The 18,555-nt window shown below is 34.6% G+C and overlaps 3 protein-coding genes across 6 annotated transcripts in view; 2 read left to right on the top strand and 1 right to left on the bottom strand.

Annotated features, from left to right (window-relative positions):
- The window catches only part of LOC123310568, a 449,880-nt gene that overhangs the window by 170,508 nt on the left and 260,817 nt on the right, over positions 1 to 18,555 (top strand). The gene's annotated exons all lie outside the window — the stretch shown is intronic.
- LOC123313524 (palmitoyltransferase ZDHHC20-A-like) lies at positions 1,592 to 2,544 on the bottom strand. Its single transcript, XM_044898814.1, has one exon. The coding sequence runs from the start codon at positions 2,527 to 2,529 to the stop codon at positions 1,609 to 1,611; it is 921 nt and encodes a 306-aa protein (XP_044754749.1). The 5' UTR covers positions 2,530 to 2,544; the 3' UTR covers positions 1,592 to 1,608.
- Positions 16,075 to 17,638, top strand: LOC123312257. 2 transcript variants are annotated; one of them, XM_044897675.1, is made up of 3 exons: positions 16,075 to 16,700; positions 16,755 to 17,116; positions 17,191 to 17,638. In XM_044897675.1, exons 1-3 carry the CDS (start codon positions 16,258 to 16,260, stop codon positions 17,385 to 17,387), a joined length of 1,002 nt encoding a protein of 333 aa, XP_044753610.1. In that variant the 5' UTR covers positions 16,075 to 16,257; the 3' UTR covers positions 17,388 to 17,638. The 2 variants fall into 2 exon arrangements, with proteins under 2 accessions (XP_044753610.1, XP_044752902.1); XM_044896967.1 differs by having other exon boundaries at positions 16,075 to 17,116.

Below are 18,555 nucleotides of genomic sequence, written 5' to 3'. Positions count from 1 at the left end.
GCAAAACTACCTTGGTGACTTCTAGTCTGAAACATCTCAATCATTAATCGCTCTTATTAATAAACTTTTAAATTTTTTAAGAATCAATGAAAATGTCAAAATGATCAGAATAATTTGATACTTCCTGAATAATAAAATTCCTTAAGCCTATAATAAAAAACCCTTAAGCTTGCCTTAATAAATCCAATCTTCAAGTAGGGAGATAGAGCAGCTCTTAAATATTTAGATCAATAAGTCTCCTATCCTTCTCAGAAATTTTTGAAATAATGATTGGAGAACGACTAATGAAATTTCTAGAAAAATGCAATATACTAAGTAAGAACCAACATGGATTTATCAAAGGCAAATTAACCAACACGGCCATTTTCCAGTTTATCAGATAAATAGTGGAAACTCTTGAGGAGAAACTAAACATCTTTGGACTATTTCTGGATCTCTCAAAGGCATAGATATGACAGCGTCGATCACGAGATACTGTTAGAAATATTGGAAGAATATGGAATTAGGGGACATATACTTGTTGATCTAATTAATGGGTTAATGGAAATGCTTATAAGAGACTTCCACGAGTCAGTCGGGCGATACCAAAAGGATCTCCTATTGTGAGTTCTTTCTATATTTTTCTTGTAATAACCTCACTTAACTGAACAGGGTAAAGAGAAACTGCATTTGAATTCCTCAGAAAACAAATAAATATCAGGGAACCACCATATTGTCGTATTAGATTAGCACGCGTTGCAATAAAAAGTACGCCTTCCTTATGGTGATTCCGGCAAATCCTTTGTTGCCTGTTAATCATCTGCAATTGCAATTTCTTGAGTCAAGACAATATATTTATAATATGACAAGAAAACGTCAACACAAGATTTTCCAGAATTTCTTGCCTTTTTCTCAGAATAAGGCAAGTGGTTCTTTACCAATACAAGAATTCTTGTCTTGTCGACCCCTAATTTAAATGCATAACACCCTTTACTAGCGAACCGCCATCACCCAGATCGACGAAAGAAAGTTCTGAATTTTCCCTTCCTCCATTTATTCCGCCTCAACAAGACGATCCTTCTTTCGGCACCCTGAGTGATGGTGGTAGGCTAGTTCGATTCAAATCTCAACATGGAATGTTCCACACATAAGTCAGACCTCCATTAAACTCAATGTAACTTAGCTCTTATCGCTGAAAATGATGAAAAGAAATCTACTGTTGAAATGCAATGCACAACTCAAAAACTAACTCATGATGACTTCATTTTTTACAATGAATAATAACTGTATTAATTTCAAATTGATCGTTATCATTCACTGTCTCAACAATGTTCTTAATCAATGAAAGACCCTAGTTTTTCAAACTCAAATGGAATTTTTTGAATATTTCATGTGCTCTTTACGTTTTGTCTTTCGGAAAATAAGTTACGTCTGCGGACCCTGGGAACTTTGAACATCATACTAGGATCACTTTTTAGAAGCTTCCACATGAAATGGGAATAATAAAAATCATTTGCTCAGAAGTTTTATTGACAATGCAATATTCAATCCCCGCACGAAATAATTTCTACGCAAATACATAAATAATCATCGGCATAATTCACGTGTGAAATCTTACTTGATTGATGCTTAAACTAATGGTTCTTCCTCACATTCCCTCAAAGTGACAGGGAAATCTACACCGTCTCCTTCTGTTGTATAGATGGGCAAACACCAAAGAAATGGATTTCGTCCAAATACCTCGAAAAAGTTATTTTTCAACCCAATATTGAAACTTTTGATATTCAAACTTGCCTTGAAAAGGGGCTTACGCATACTCTCTATAGTAGTCTGGTTTTTCAACACGAGATAGAAATGGTAGAAGAGTAAAGTGATAGTGCTGAACCCTAAAAGGAGCGCCATGAAGAAGAGGGACACGATTTGAAAACAAACACCGTGAAGTTCTCCAATTTTCCATAATCTGTAACCGTCAGCATAAGTGGTCGACATCACATATACGCAACCAACTATTGTGTAAAGAAGGAAGAGGACAAAAAACTTATAATTGCCGAAGGATACGCAATTATTTATCCAGGGACAATGGTGATCCATTTTCAAGACGCACTTCCGACAGGAAGAACAATGGTGGCATCTGTCAGGCTTAATATTCCTACATTTTTCACAATATCTTATCGATCCGTTTGGATTTATATTTTTTATAGGCAAGTTCCTTGAAAATTCCTTCAATATACTGTGACATATCATCATGGATTCTGCCTCCGCCAATTTTCTATATATATTAGGTGGTAATTTGAACTCATCAGGTACACCGCAGGATCTGGTGCATATTACTCTCAGGAAAGACCAATAAATCATCGAGAAAATTATTCCGAAGACAATAAGGTAATTGAACTGCTCTGTTCTTCCTTCTGTCCAACGGCATACGTCTATTATGTAGATGTATGTTGCCCAAACAATTATGCCAATTACCATCATAACCGGTATCCATCTCAATATATCGAAGAAAGATCTCCATTTACTTTTTCTTTTAGTTGGGTACAAATCTTCCATATGTCACATTTCAAATAAAATGGCAGACACGTGTGAATGGAAAGCATAGAAAATCGTATTGTTTGGATCGATAGACATAGAGACATGGACTATGCCTTCCCTTACTATCTATGCATGAAATACGGTTAAAAAAAGTGGCAGAGACAAACTGAACATCAGGCATACAGTTGTCTTTTTCTAGAATTTTGATTGGTCCGGACTCACCTCTATGTGAACCCACAAGAGACAGGTAATGGCCCGACGTACATTTCTCTCATTCTATAAAATAACCTATTTCAAGCTGGCATTGTTCAGTCCATGTCTCTATGTCTATGTTTGGATAATCGTTGTAAACCGGGAAAAAAACATGATTTTCTTAATCTAAGGAAAAAAAATCATCCATATTTTTATGGCGTCACCTACGTAAAATTTATGTCATAATTATTATCATTACCGCTTTCTGAAATCTGTAACCCATTAGGGCGTTTCGAATCAGCTGACTTTAACAGGACCCCTGAGGGAAACACAAGAGTTGATTAGATTGATTAGATTTTGTGTTTCAAGTTCGACTAAACTTTATTTTCACACTCGTGAACTACCAATATTGGTATCAGGCAAGATAGGCATGACCGTCATATAATCACGCTTATAGTATCTTTAGTATCTGCATTTCCCTTTCGTTTCGAATCACCCTGTACCAACTGAATTAATTAATGAGTGAAATCAATATTCCCGCTGAAATGATATATCAATTTCCAAGGAAAGTAATATTTTTTTGAAGCATCATGTTTCGTGTTGTGAATTGATAGGCGATAAACAATAACGTCTATGTAATTTTTGCGCACACATAACAATTTTGCAAATTCCTGATCGCTATCTAGATTCCAACATTGCAATTTCACAATTAGGCGTATAATTATGGCCCAAACGGAATGATATAGAAATTTTAATTAGAGGTTTCAAGCGAAATCGTTTTGCCAGTGCACTCGGTTTATGCGTGAGTATGTCAAATAACGGAAATATTGACGAAAAATTTTATAGTAGCTCAAAAGTAAAAGAGCAACTGTTCATGAAAAAAATCCTACCTACTAATGCTGACTTATTTCATACTACAAAACACTATCTCACGGTTTCTACCAATTCGTGATTCACGTCAGTCTCTATGCAACCCGTCCCAATATAAGCTCAAATTTAACACGTTGAGCGCCATCCAAATATCGATATATTTTCTTGTGGGGCCAAATTTTTTGTGTCGATATTTTGTTTTGCTCTTATATCATATAGATAATCCCTTTGGTCAGATTTTTTCTAAAAGTGCAATACCGCCTAATATCAAGAATATTGATGAGCGGGCCAACGGGACCGCTCTGGTCCCCAGAAAAATAGAAACGCACAGCAAATGCGGTACAGGTAAAATTTGTCGAGTCCAATCTCCTTATTATACCCATAACAACACCTACTCAATTTTTTTCGAATAAAAATTCGAAAAAAAATACTACTAAAAAGTAGACGTAAATTCCAAAACAGCGGTCCCTACGGACCGCCGTGGTCCTACAAGTAAGACTATCAGCGGTCCCTACGGACCGCTGTGGCGCTCAACGTTGATGCCCCATCTAAAAATGGAGGAGATTTGAAAATAATACTGTATCACCCAATCCCTCAAATTGTAGTGAAATGGAAACTAGGCGCATTCTTTATAGCTCACAAACTCTTGAAGCGCTCTCTGGTATGGTGAAATTGGTTGTGATAATAAGTTAGCTGGCCATTCAACATCAGGTGCTTGAATCCAACTTTGAAAAAAAAAAGAAACAAAAGGTCTAAATCGTAATGTTGCATTGCCTAAGTGCCTAAGAATCGTCAACAGAAAAATGTGTATTTTGCCATTCTAGAAAAACTTATCTAGCGTGATGGATCTGTCGAAAGAAAAATAAATATACCTAAACTGTCCTGCACTTTCCATGCAACTGAATAGATAAGAAATTCCTTCAATCAGTTTATAAAGGGTGATCAGATGTTTATTGAATACTAATCACAATTTTGTGCCGAAAATTTGCAGTGGGCCTTTCTCCATATATTAATAATACATATAATACATTATACATAATATATATGATATTATCGGAAATGATAAATGGATTCCGTTTTAACCGAAATTAACAGAGGTCTCAAAATATTTAAGGGAGCAAGTTCATTGTCGAAAACATCTACATGCAAATTGTTAGCACAAAATTTCGATTACTCTTAAAGAAACATCTAATAGGCCATCGCGGTGAATCACACATAAACTTAAATTATGTTCTCACATCTTCTTCACATTTAATGAATGAATTCGAAAGATTTTCTGAATTAATTTACTCACTCATAGGTATGGGCTAAATTTTGGATCACCAATATGGTTATACCATGTCATTGCATTAACCTGTCAAAAAACAAAATTTTTTGGTAAAACACAGAAACGTAAACTCATTTTACATAGAAAATTTCAAGTTGGGCTTCAGTTTTCAATGATTTCAGCCAAATCTTTATCTATACTAATAAATAAAATTTGAGTGCCTATCTGTTATTTTCGAATAGGTATGTGACATTTTCGAGTGTTTAGGATCATTTGAACGTTATCTAAACCTATTCAACTCTATTGTCTGTCTGTTTGTCTATGGTAATCTCCGGACCAGACAAAAAGATTTTCACGGTACTCTAGCTGTTGTAAAGAGGACTGCCCAAGAAAGGCCCCATACTACATTTTAGTTTTCAACTCCCCACCAGTCCGCCGTCATCTTGGAAACTGTAGGATGAAGGAAGAACATTTTTTTCCTGCGAACCGGGCAGGCATAGTGCTAGTATGATATTTGCCTACAGAAACAGAAATAATAATGACTCTTCTCAAATTATCCTTCAATGGACGAGTTCAAGAACGTTTGCCACCCTTGTAAATAATAGAAAAAAGTCTTTCAATGGAAACGAATTTTTTTAAAATCATATTTGTGCCTTTCGGTTGCTTTCATCATTTCACAATCCTTGGAATGTCCCCGGCTCTCAAATCCATGTGCTATAAAAGTAAATATATACTGAATTTTCAAGGTGAGTTTTGACATTATTCAGGCGTATTTTTCGTGTTTCGTGCATTATATTTATGTCTTTTTCCATAGACTAATAATTAATTCATTATTAGACTATGGTTTCATTTTCTTCACAAAATTTCTCAACTACTTATGTCTTCTGTGATGAAACCATAGTCTAATAATAAATAAATTATTATTAATTATTAACAATAGTTTATTCATTATTAGATTATGGTTTCATCACAGAAGACATAAGTAGTTGAGTAATTTTGTGATGAAACCATAGTCTAATAATAAATAAATTATTATAAATTATTAACAATAGTTTATTCATTATTAGGCTATGGTTTCATCACAAAATTACTCAACAACTAATGTCTTCTGTGATGAAACCATAGTCTAATAATAAATAAAATTATTAGTCCGTGGATAAAACCATAAATATAATACACGAAATACGAAAAACTCACCTTGAAAATTCAATAAAAATTTTTTTCTATATCATTTGGATTTGAGAGCCGAGGATATTGAAAGGATTTTTAAATGATTAAAGCAACTGGAAGGCACAAATATAATTAAAAAAAAGTAATTTCCATTGAAAGAGTTTTTTCTATTATTTACAAAGTTGGCAAAACTCCCTGAACTCGTCCATTGAGAATTATTTGTACATAGTACATACACCGAATGGAGCCAATGAAGTGGCCATGGATTCCACTGATTTAATATTATCGGCTCTGTGAGAAACGAAGACATTATTTCACCATCTTTATGAACATCCCCTTTAACACCTCCATGTTTAACTGACATTATGTACTTTCGCCGATCATCATTAGATTGGAAAGGTCGTTGCTTTCACTTGTAACTCTTCTTGATTAGGCCCATGAAATGTATTCAAGGAATATCGATCCATTCCCGAAAAAACAGCTTCCAATGATTAGTCTCGATTTCCGATGGATATAAAATAACTGCAAATTTAATACTAGAACCAAATCATCTTTTATGGCTTCCTTCTTAAACTGCCGCGAGGCCTTATGCAAAATAGCTTCAACCTGTTCGAACTGTCCGGCAACATCATGTTGCGAACAGTGGCGGACTCTTTGAAGTCGATATCACACTTTTCCTGTCATGATTTAGATCAATTTCGAACTGTTACTACCTACGCGCAAGAAACTGAGGCATCTAACATGATGGAGTGCTATAAACAATCGAAAACTTGTACATCAAACGACGTAGGTGTATATTTACAATGGTATATTCGAAGTAGAACTAGCTCTCGGGCACTGTTTTGTCCAACATATTGGTTTGCCCTCCTGAATTGAGGCTTGGAGAACACGCATGAACTGATACCGCGTTTATATAGTCAGACTGATATTGTATTAAACAATTAACTTGATGAATAATAATGAAACATTGAACATTGTTGAAAACAACTCTTCAATTATACTGTATTGGCTAAATAAACCTGTTGTTGACATAAAATGATTGATGCTGAAATTCAAATAAACCAAAATGATATCCCAATAAATCCTACTATCAATAAACTCGGTTACGCTTTGCTGATGCTTTGATAATAATTATTATGAGAGAAAAAAAATTCACTGATCATTGTGATATCCCATGAAATATTTTTATGCTGAATTTTGTGCAAATATCTGAGCTTTGAATTGCTACGCAAAATGTATAACTTCATGTGATGAGAAGAAGGTAAAACATATTGATGAGAAAGTCTTATTTGCATATTTTGTGGGTAGGTAAGAGGTAGGAAGAAAGTATCCACATATTATGGACACTTTACCCAATGTTAATATCCGAACTTAATTTGAAAAAGAATATTGACATTAAAAAATACACAAATTTGATAGCGTATATTATAGGGCAATCGGACGGCTACAGTGCTAAGAAGTTGGCCAAATTTTTGTTAGCGGCTGCTGAAAAAGGATATCCGGTGGCTAAGGTTGTAATGATTATTGGAATGACAGAAGCTTGCAGTAGGGCGAGTTAACATTTCTTCCATTTGCAAATGTTATGGAAGGATGTCATTTTCGTGTTGATATCCCTACATCAGAAACAAAAGTTATACGCCAGTTTGCAATTACTACTAGTGACATTGAAAATATGAATTTTGTTGAAAAAAGTTATTGCACAGTTTCCTGCTCTATACCTATTTTGGCCACTGCTTCAGAAGAAGCTCTGCCTCTTTATTAGCTGACAGTGACTGTGACTCTGATAGTTAAAAAAAAAGTGGTTGAAAATCAAACACTATTGCGTAGTGATATGTTGAGAATTCCATTAAAGATAAAAAACGTATTGCAAAAGACATACTTGGTGAAACATCTAATGCAGTGTGCCCCACTTCCCAAAAAACAGCCAGTGCGAGCCATAAAACATGTTTGTCTTCGGGAATTAATTTGAAAAATTGCATTAATGTTTATAATAATTAATTTTTAATTTATGTTCTTTGTTCTTATCTTGCGTTATAACAGTGGAATGGAATTTATATGTCCGTAATTGTGGAATTTATTTCTCGTCTTCAGTTGCTTTTTGCAAAGCAAGACGTTTAGTAACGTCAATGAGTTCTACAAAGTGTCACTATAGAGAGTGTTTCCTAATTGAATGTCAATATCTACGGGGGTGATTTTTGGGCCCATTTTAAGAAAAAAACTTTTTGTAAACATATGTGCTTAACGTCTCACCTTTCGAGATACAGGGTGGTAAAGTTTTCAAAAATAAATCATTTATTATTAATATCTACAATACCACTTCAGATATTTCAATAAAATTTGTCAAACATGTATTATGAGTCAAGGGGCATTTTTTAATTTATCCCTTCTTTTTAAATTTCCACCAGTGGCGTTCGTACATAATTTGACCTACCCATTTTGGCAGACATTAATGGTACGCCACAGAGCTGATCACTTGACCATTTTCAATCCGATGCACGGTTTCCGCTTAAAAAATAAAAACCGTTTCTATGCATGATCATAACAATATCGTGGATACATACATATGACGTTTTAAATTTCCCCCACTGGGGGAAATTTAAAAAAAAGTTATACATTAAAAAATGCCTCTTTATTGATAGTACATGTATGACAAATTTCGTTAGAATATCTGAAGTGTAGATATTAATAATAAATGATTTATTTTTGAAAACTTTACCAACCCGGAATCTCAAAAGGTAAGACGTTTAGGACATATGTTCATATGAAGTTTTTTTCTTAAAATGGGACCAAAAATCACTCCCATAAATATTGACATTCAATTAGGAAAATTCATTTTTTTAATTTCGGCATATGAAGTGACACTTTGTAAAACTCATTGACGTTTTGAAAAGTTTATCTTTTAGTAACCAGTTATGAAAAGTAAAATATTTCTTAACTGATGATGAAATGATACTTGCTTTCATAGCAACGAAGTAAAAAATAAATCTTTCCGTCCCAAGACGATTTGAAAGGAATCTTGTATGGATGTTTTGGTACTTTAAATTTGAATTAATAAAAATAATCTGTAGCCCACTGCAATTTAGATTTCAGAGGGCAAGAATTCAGTGATTCAGAAAAAAAGAGTTTGAGAAAAACAGAAGCCACAAATAAAGAGAAATTCCTTATTCGTCTTTCCACGGTGTTTACTTCTTTCCATTCCTGATGTCTCAACCTACTGTTACTTCTGTTGATTTCAACTCAATACATCTATTGCCATCATGGATCAAGAGGTTTCACAAAAGCTTGTAAAGCAAGCAGCAGCTGAAAACACCAGTACTCCATCTTATACAGAGAATTCTAGTACATCTAGGGGGGGGCTAGAGCCCCAATAGCCCCCCCCTGGGTACGCGCCTGAGCTCTTGTTTATATATCCTACAAGTTTATATGCTGAATGCCATCAATCAGTCATGAGGGACAATTCTGAAACTGAAGATGGCTCTAGCCCCCCCCCCCAAGGCTTTTGCAAAAGGTCTCTCATGATCATTCAGCACATACAACTTTCAAGTATTGTTCAAGTAAAATAAGAAAAAGGCCAATAACATTATTATATGAAGCTACAAGTACAGCCATCTATTGAATATTTGAATGTCAAGGTAATTCGCAAGAATGTTGTTCGTCCTGTCATCTGGTCCTTCTTTCGGGGTGGGTGGTGGATAATTCTCTAGAGCCATCGGGGTGAATCAATTGGCATCCAAATATTCCTCATTTATCAAAAAAGTTTTTTTGCTGCAGTGCATTATTCCAGCAACGTAAAATAATCTTTCCGACAGTGAAATACAGCAAGAAATATCTGGTATTGATGAACCAGACAGTGACAAGGGTCTTCTTTCCAGTGAATTAAAAAGATGGAAAAAAAGTGGATCACTTCAACACCGAATGATCCCGAATCATGTGCTTCATCAGCACTTTCAGCTCTTGAGAAATGTTGCGAAGATTTTTACCCCAATTTGTACTTATTTTTTCAAATATTTTGTGTACTTCCCGTAACAACAGCTGAAGATACAGAGCGCAGTTTTTCTTAAGGAGATACTTAAGACCTCCAGAAGCACTATGTCAGAAAACTGCTCGAATAGTTTAGCTCTAATGCACATAAATAACTAGAGAGTGATTGATACAAAAATGGTTGTGACCAGATTTGCTAATGCTGGCCCAAGGCGCTTGGAGCTTTTATTTAATAACTAAAAACTAGTAAACTTTTCAATATTAGTTTTTTCTTTTTTATAGATTTATATTTACAAGAAATCAAGGTTTCATTTTATTTAATAACTAAAAACTAGTCAATTCTGACATAATTTAAAATTTTTCTATTTTTTCTTAATAATTTTTTATAGTTATAAGAAATAAATGTTTTTGTTACATTTTCCTCTTTTAGTGGATATTAGCTGAGCCCCCCAACACACCTTTCTGCGTAGGCGCCTGCAAGAGATGAATGAATCTTTCGTTTATTCCCCTGTATTACAAACCAAGAACGCTGTCTTCATTTTAGCCTACGATAGGATATAAGGTGTGTGTATCAGCCTTAATTTCTGAACTCTACTTAGGAGCCGAGTTATTGTTGCATGTTTTACTTTGGAAATATTCTAATAAACGATCCTAGTTTAGCATAATTTTTACCTACGGCGGTCGAATGCATCTTCGGCGCATTAACAAAATTAGACTCTCAATGATTTATCGATGGTTTTATTTCTCTAATCGTTTCCTTCCTTCATGATTTATATGAGATCACGATTACCGGATCGTTCTACTTCTATAGAGGTATTTAGATTGTGCACGTGCTAGGTATTTTAAACATTCATGTTCTTATGAAACAATGATTAGTGTCTTATTGTTCATCAATAGAATCTAGAGAAAAAATGTATAGCGATTGAAGATTTCGATATTGCATTGGGTATAATTGAGAGGGAACAACCCTATTTCTTCACCTCTACACCTTGAAACGATTAGCCCTCTCGCTAAAGACGTGCTTAGAAAATTTTTGATGGAAACAGGATAGGGTAAATACTTTCAATTTTTATGAAGAAAGCATTATCTTCGGTAAGTTCTCACTATTTCTTAGAAACATGCTCTAATAGGTCAATTTTAATTTTCGACTCTTCATGGATAATTGAGAAGATTATCATAATTATCGTTTAAATACATTTTTGTGTCAAAAAACGATAGACCTTTTGTTGGTGTAGATGATTGGTTTAATGATAATGATAATTTCCAACCTTCTTTATTATAGGGATTAAATGTTAAAACTAACCGAATTCTATTTTTTTAAACTTTGTGGCCAATGATATACAGATTAAGGGTCTTTGATTGGAGTTGTAATGTTGATTCATTTTTACTCCTTTTATGGGAGAAAAACCCTTCGAAAAAGTTAGAGAAGAATGGCTCCTCCCAAATTACCCTTCATTCAATAAGTTTTATTTTTGTCATTGAATCGGTCAGTTGAAGTACCTACATACAGTAAAAATCCAAAAATATTCATTTTCATCTGAGATGGCCAAAATGATAATATTTTGTAGCTCTATCGATTCAGCGAGAGAATAGTATCATTGAGACGAACACTACGGGTGTATGACCCCACCATTGCTTCAAACAATGTAAAATCAACTAATGAGAAACTACAATGTTTTTTGTGATAATTTCTTAATGCATAGCAATTTTGGACTAGTACTGTTCTTCATCTGACTGATTCAGTTGTGTAGGTAATCATTTTTTCAGACAATTCATCAATAAGAAAAAGGCATGTTTTTGAAACCCTTCAAAAGCGTCGATCGCTCCTAAAGTGTATGTTACGTCGTTGAAATCAATACATCTTATATAAAAAAGTAAATTTCGAATATATTGAAAAAGTGTGCATACATGACCGGATCCTCCTCAGCAATAATATTAGGTCTATTCTTTTTCAGAAACGGAGGAATAGGGTAGCCATTCGAAAAACTCAACTGCCTTTTACGCCTCATATAGGGTTCTTGACAAACTCCTCAGTAACACATGAACACATGCTTAGTTCGAAACAAAAATTGACCTGCCCGAGCATTTTCGACAAAATAGTAAATATCGAAGATAGGAATATTGTGCGTTACTTTTTACTCACTCGTTATCAGTTTAACGATCTATGCCTATTGGAAACTTTCATTGCCGATTCGAAATACGTTATGTAATTTTATTCTTTCATTGATTGAATGTATAGATGCCTCCCGATGCCATGCACATATTGAAGAAATGTAAAAGAATGTAAATCGTCATAACTGACTCTGTTCAATTCATATTGTTCAATGGTTTATTCCCTTTATAAGCTACCATCAGTGCCACCTTAATTATTTTGAATACAAAAAAAAATAATTCTGCTCCTAGGACAAATTGCAAATAATTGGTCTGGTACATAAGGAGCTATTTTCGAGTTATGTCAGAAAATTCATTTCCCTATTTGAAAGTTTTCAAGCCCAGGTCCACTGAGTTATGAGAACAAATGTTTTTCAGGTGTCTTTTAAACAAAGCTTCCTTCGGATTCTTACCTTTGAATTTGGTCATTGTTTTTCTTGAATTCCATGATCTTCGGTAGGTATATATCTTTCAAAAATATTGATTTACAGACCCATTCACTGAAAGCATGAACACAGGTTAACCACATCAATGAATTTATTCGATTAATCCTTGATTGGAATATTTCAACAGAAACTATTAACGAATGTTTCGAAATCCCACCCTAAGCAGATTACTGGCTTGAATATTATTTCTGGGATTTTCGAAACGGTTACCGATTCCGCGTAGGAAGTGCATAAATTCGAATATATCAAACTGGAAAATATTTAGGTCATACTGGTAAGAATAAGTGATTTATTTGAGTCATTGCGGATAATTATTGCAGTGCGAATTCTTGTATGATTTCAACACCTGTAGTAGCTCTTGCGCTTCCAGATAATATTTGAACATAAACTATGACTGTAGCGATTATTTTTTAGGGTAGATACTCACATATCTCTATCGATGATTGCGATTTACCACAATGCTTTCATATATATCTATTACTAGCTATTCCACTTTTTTCAAATTTTCTGGGCCTTGCGTAAAAACGGGTTGAAAAACTAATTATACGAGTATGTGTTGATATTTAGTTAGCCTAGACCAGTTCTATGCATAAAAAAATAATGCGTTACCATAGCAACGAACAATAACTCATTAGAAGTGTCAGTGGGAAGTTTGTGATCAAAAAAGTAAACCAGAGTTACGCAATAAATTAAAAGAAACGAGATGTCCACCGAAATTGTGAAAATCAAAAAATTGGAGTATCGAGTATCATAAGTACCTGTATTTAAAAGGGTTAAGAGGTAAGCAGATTTACGAAGATATGCTTATTACCTTTGGTGATCAATGTTCTTCGTATGCGTCTGCTGGAAAAGTTCTTGCTTCAGTTTTTTGGGATTGCCATGGAGTAATCATGATTGCTCTTTTGGATAAGGGTGGAACATTAACCGGAGATTACTTTTCTACGGGAAAAAATTTAAGAGAAAAGACGCGGAAAGCTATCCAAAGGTGTTTTGTTTTTGCAGGACAACGCCCCTGCACACAAATCTCACGTTGCCATGCAAAAAATTCGTGATGAAGGGTTTGAATTACTAGAACACCCCCTTTTATTCACCAGATTTGGCTCCATCTGACTATAATCCTGCACTGAAAAAAAGTTTAAAAGGTCGTAAATTTTCTTTCAACGAGGAGGTAATAAAAGTTGTGGGGGTCTGGTTTGCAGAGCAAAAAGAAACATTTTTTTTGAGGTCCAGAGACGTTGCAGGTTCGCTGTTATGAATGTATCCAATTAAGAGGAGAATAAAATATTTTGACATGGAAATTTTGTTTGGTTCTATAGTAGGCTAAGAATTTCTCAATATATCCTCGAATCCTCGTAGTTTTCATCGTACGGTATGAATATCTTTGAATCAAAGTAAAAAATTTAGTTTCTCTGGAGAGAAATACCTACCTCTCTAAAATAATGCGAATTCTCCAGTACTGGACGATTTCTCATAATCCATCAACTATAAATGAAAAATGAAACCCATAAAACATTCTACCCATAATTTATTTCCACGAACTCATCCTCTACATTTTGGGCTCCCTATAGTGCGATATTTACGCCCTCCGAGACGTCTGCATCACAAGATGAAGAACAAATAAAATGATGAAGGCCAAACATAACACTATACAAAGCAGGGATTAACTGTCAAAATATCCCCATTAATTTATGACGGAATACCTCGAAGGGTTCTATAAACACGTATGCGTACAGGTAGAGCAGCAATATGAAAAAGACCGACGAGATGGGTGTGATATGACTTGTTAGAGTGTTACGGAGAAAATCATTCGTAAAATCTTTCTACCCATAAATTAGGGCTTTTTTATTTGGATAGTATCAATCTCTTTTACACCATATAACATAACATCGAAATGAAATTTCTCTTCATATTCTTTTGTACAGGCGTGGAATATGAAGTATGAAACCAAGTGAATATCTTTAAACGAAGAAGAAACTTTACAAGTGAAATCACGCATAACGCATCTGACAATATATTTTTTTTACCACTCCACTCCACTTCTATTGAGTCATCACGTTTAACTTCGTATAACACCCAGAATAATCGCTTCTAGGGCTATGCTCCAGTTACCAATTATAATTTTACTATCAAAGGCATGTTGAGGTAAAAAGCTGCTTCTTCATCAACCAGAAAGCTTTGACATGTAGCTGTTTAATAGTATTCAACAACCACCCATTTTGCGATCAAAAACGTAATTTTAATCTGAGTATTTCTCAAGATTTATCATTTTGTCACTTGGAAAGTGATCACGCATAATTCTTCTCTAATCCTGTTATTCAATGTGCCAACTCAATATTTTCCTTGGATCTGAATTCTGATGTTTCAAGATATTTATTAACCGTAAGTGAAAAATTGTTCTTTATTGAAAAAATCACATCCCACTTTGCAGAAATACTACTCGATCAGACACCACTTAGCATTCTATTGCATCAAATGGACCTCAAGGCAATCGATCCATTAAGAACAAATGACCATTAAATGGTATAACAATTGTGTTTCAGATTGAAACGATTTAACGCTTCAGTTCACAGTAGAACGGATAAATAGCCAAGCTCACTCTAGCATTCCGGGGGGTACTGAAGATCTTCTTTTTTCATTAATTGAAATATCATTATCCAATCCCTATAGTTTGTTATAGCGAATCTGAAATAATCTGTGAAAATGAATATATAACCAAGCTTTGTCAAATTTCTTTTAACAACCCCTCCTTTGACATTTTAGTTTCACTCTGAAAAAAATTTAGTTCAGTACAAAAGTTTTAATATTCATAAAGAATTCTTGTGAAACCTAATTTCATATAAGCATGGTGTTTTAGGAAGACCGTGCATAATTCTTTTTTCTTTTCTCAAATGGATGCGTGAGTTTTTGATTGTATCTTCCCATTCTCCTGAGTCCTAAAAATTTTTACTTTACATACACAGAAATGGTGAAGTGCTGTTTATGCCAACGCAAGAAAGAAGAAAATTTCGCGCACATGTCAGGGCATATAAGTTGTTCGACCACCTTCCCCCATTCAATCTCTGAATTTTAGAGAATTCAAGGCGTGTGTGAAAGCTATGTTAAAAAATCGTTAAGAGGATGTAACCACAGATAACTCAGTCCAGTGATCTGAATGTCACATCCGTGACATTTTTATTTTCATTCAAAGTTTATTCGAAAAGTATTGTAAGAAGTTTTTAGATGACCCCCCTGGGCTCGACTACACTTTAGCGGAAGTCGATTTTTTGCACAGGAAGGGTCATATCTTATGTATTTTGACGAGACGATTTCAATAAAAGTGGTTTCAACGTTAGGAAACCATTGGTTCAAAAGTTATGCCTCTTAGAAGTTCCAACGTTAAGTCTTTTCTAATGGCTTTTTTGTGTTGCGGATTGGTGCTATCTTATGTGTTTTGACTAGCCGAGTTTAGTTGAAGTGGTTTCAATATTAAAAAAACCATTAGTTCATGAGCTACGCTGCTTTGAATGCATTTTTGGATAATTTTAATTATTCTCTAATGTTTGTCACTTGTAATCATAGAACGAAAAAAATTTATGATTAGAAGGAAATTAACGTCAAATTTGATTAGATTGTGGTTTCTTGTTATTTAAGTGTGAATTTATTAATTTTGCTTATAGGTAAGTGAATTTTATGATTCGTCATTATAAATATTACTATTCCATATCTAACTTGAATTATCCGATACAGGATAAAATGGAAAATTTCGAATGTCCCAGAATTTGGAATGTTAGAAAGTTGCCAACGACTTTGGAGTCAGGCAAAAGATGGGCGATCGAGCAGAAACTCCTGCCATCAACGCCACCAAACTGCCCTCGTCACCGAAGGCCAACGAGGGAGTACTCAAAGGGTGAACATGGCTGTGGAATGTTTCGCTGCACAAAGTGCAACTGGAGTAGATCCATAACAGCAAATTCTTTCCTCAGCCATGCTCACATCCGCCCAGATCAACTGGCATGGATAGCCTACGGCTTCGCCTGGGACTGGTCACATCGCCAGCTGAGAAATGAAGCGGTTGAGTTAGAGTTGCCGCCCGAACAACAAACTGAATACAGCGAGAGCACAATCTCCGCTTGGTATATAACTCCCCATATAATAATTCTAGTGGAATTGATTATAATCTGTTTCAGGTATCACTACTGTCGCGAAATGATCATCGATCATTTCGATTTACATCTGCAGAATATGAAGCTGGGAGGTCCCGGAAAAATTGTGCAGATAGATGAATCGAAATTTGGGCGGCGAAAATACAACCGTGGCCGGCGTGTTGAGGGCCATTGGGTTCTCGGTATGATAGAGGATGGAAGCGAGGAGGTGGCGATGATGGTGGTTGAGTTTCGTGATGCTCACACGTTAACAGAGCAAATAAGGAATTATATTTTACCCGGTACCACGATCCACACGGATATGTGGCGTGGTTATAATTTATTAAGTGAAGCCGGATATGTGCATCGTCGGGTCAATCATAGTGATCCCGAAAATCCCTTTATCGGTAAGCTTAAGCTTACCGATCTGGCATGTGAATTTACATGCCAGATTTTCCCTATATAAGTATTTTCATTTCAGCTTCTGATGGGACTCATACCCAAAGAATAGAGTCCACTTGGCGGCCCGCAAAGAATTGGTTCCGCAATAAACAAATCCCGGCGGACCAGTTCCCCGAATATTTGATAGAATATCTTTGGCGTCGTCATATTCGAAAGCGCAAATTGGACCCGATGGAAGAAGTTTTGAAGGCAATAAGATATTTCTATCCATTTTGACTTGTGTTTTTCATAATTGTTCGTTTTTTTAAGGTTTGGTTAGGCTAGGTTAGGTTAGGTTAGCTTAGGTTATCCAATATTGTAAGACCAAAAAACCGATTCATTTAATATTATTATTCGTTAGGTTAAGTTATGTTAGGTTAGGCTGCCCGTTATTGTGAGATCCGAAATCCGATTTTTTTATATTATGATTAGGTGAAGTTATTGTTTTGTCAGGGTTAGGTTATCGAATACTGTACAATAAAATCACCTAAAAAATAATAACACCTCCAACTCATCGACGTAGCATTTCATAATATATCAACTCTGTATTTTGAAACCACATCGAATGGACTTATTCAGGATTCAGGTTTTATCCTATTCATTGTGAATGTATATACATATTCGAAAAATTATTATATAAAAATTATACAGTAAATGTTCATTATCAAATGAACATTTCAATCTCAATCCTTGACTGCCGAAGATATCACTAGCTTAGAACTCTTTATTTCATATAAAACTCAAAAACACTTCCAATGAATAAGGAACATATAAATGAAAAAAATTATTACGTTTATACGATAGTCAACTTCTGGTTTGTTACATGAAATTTCAATTTTGCATGAAAAGTATCGAAAAAATATCTCCGAAATAAGCATCTGGAAAATTTGTCAAAATATTACAAATAAATTCGAGTCAGCCTCTGTCATTTTGATTCCTGTCAGAACATAATATAATTTCGAATGAATGAAGTCAATTTACTGATTAAGAATTATTGAATTGAGAAGTGAATTGAATCCATGATTATTTTCGTTCATGAAAATAGTGAAAAAAAATGTGCTCCATCTAAAAAGTGGAAGGAATTTGTTAATCAGTGTAAGCATCATTTGGCTTCGGACTCGTCGTCTACTAAAGTAGTGATTGAAGAATTGGTATTCAAAATGAGAGCTTTAGTGGTGAAATATTATGGACCTCACATTGCAAAGACAACACAGAATTCAATTGTAAGTTTTGAAATTCATTCAATTATATTCACATTATTGAATAAGCTTCGACACTCTGAGTATAGAATTTTATACTCTATTCATCGACAGGACGAAATTTATATAACAATATATTGTTTTTTCTATGCTCTTGTCATTCAGAACAGACTAAAATTGAAACTTCGAAGTGGCGTAACTTTTGA

This window comes from Coccinella septempunctata, chromosome 1, assembly GCF_907165205.1.
Source record: "Coccinella septempunctata chromosome 1, icCocSept1.1, whole genome shotgun sequence".
Classification (NCBI taxonomy): Eukaryota; Metazoa; Arthropoda; class Insecta; order Coleoptera; family Coccinellidae; genus Coccinella; species Coccinella septempunctata.
Note: the sequence above shows the minus strand (reverse complement) of the source record. Positions and strands in the feature narration are given on the sequence as shown.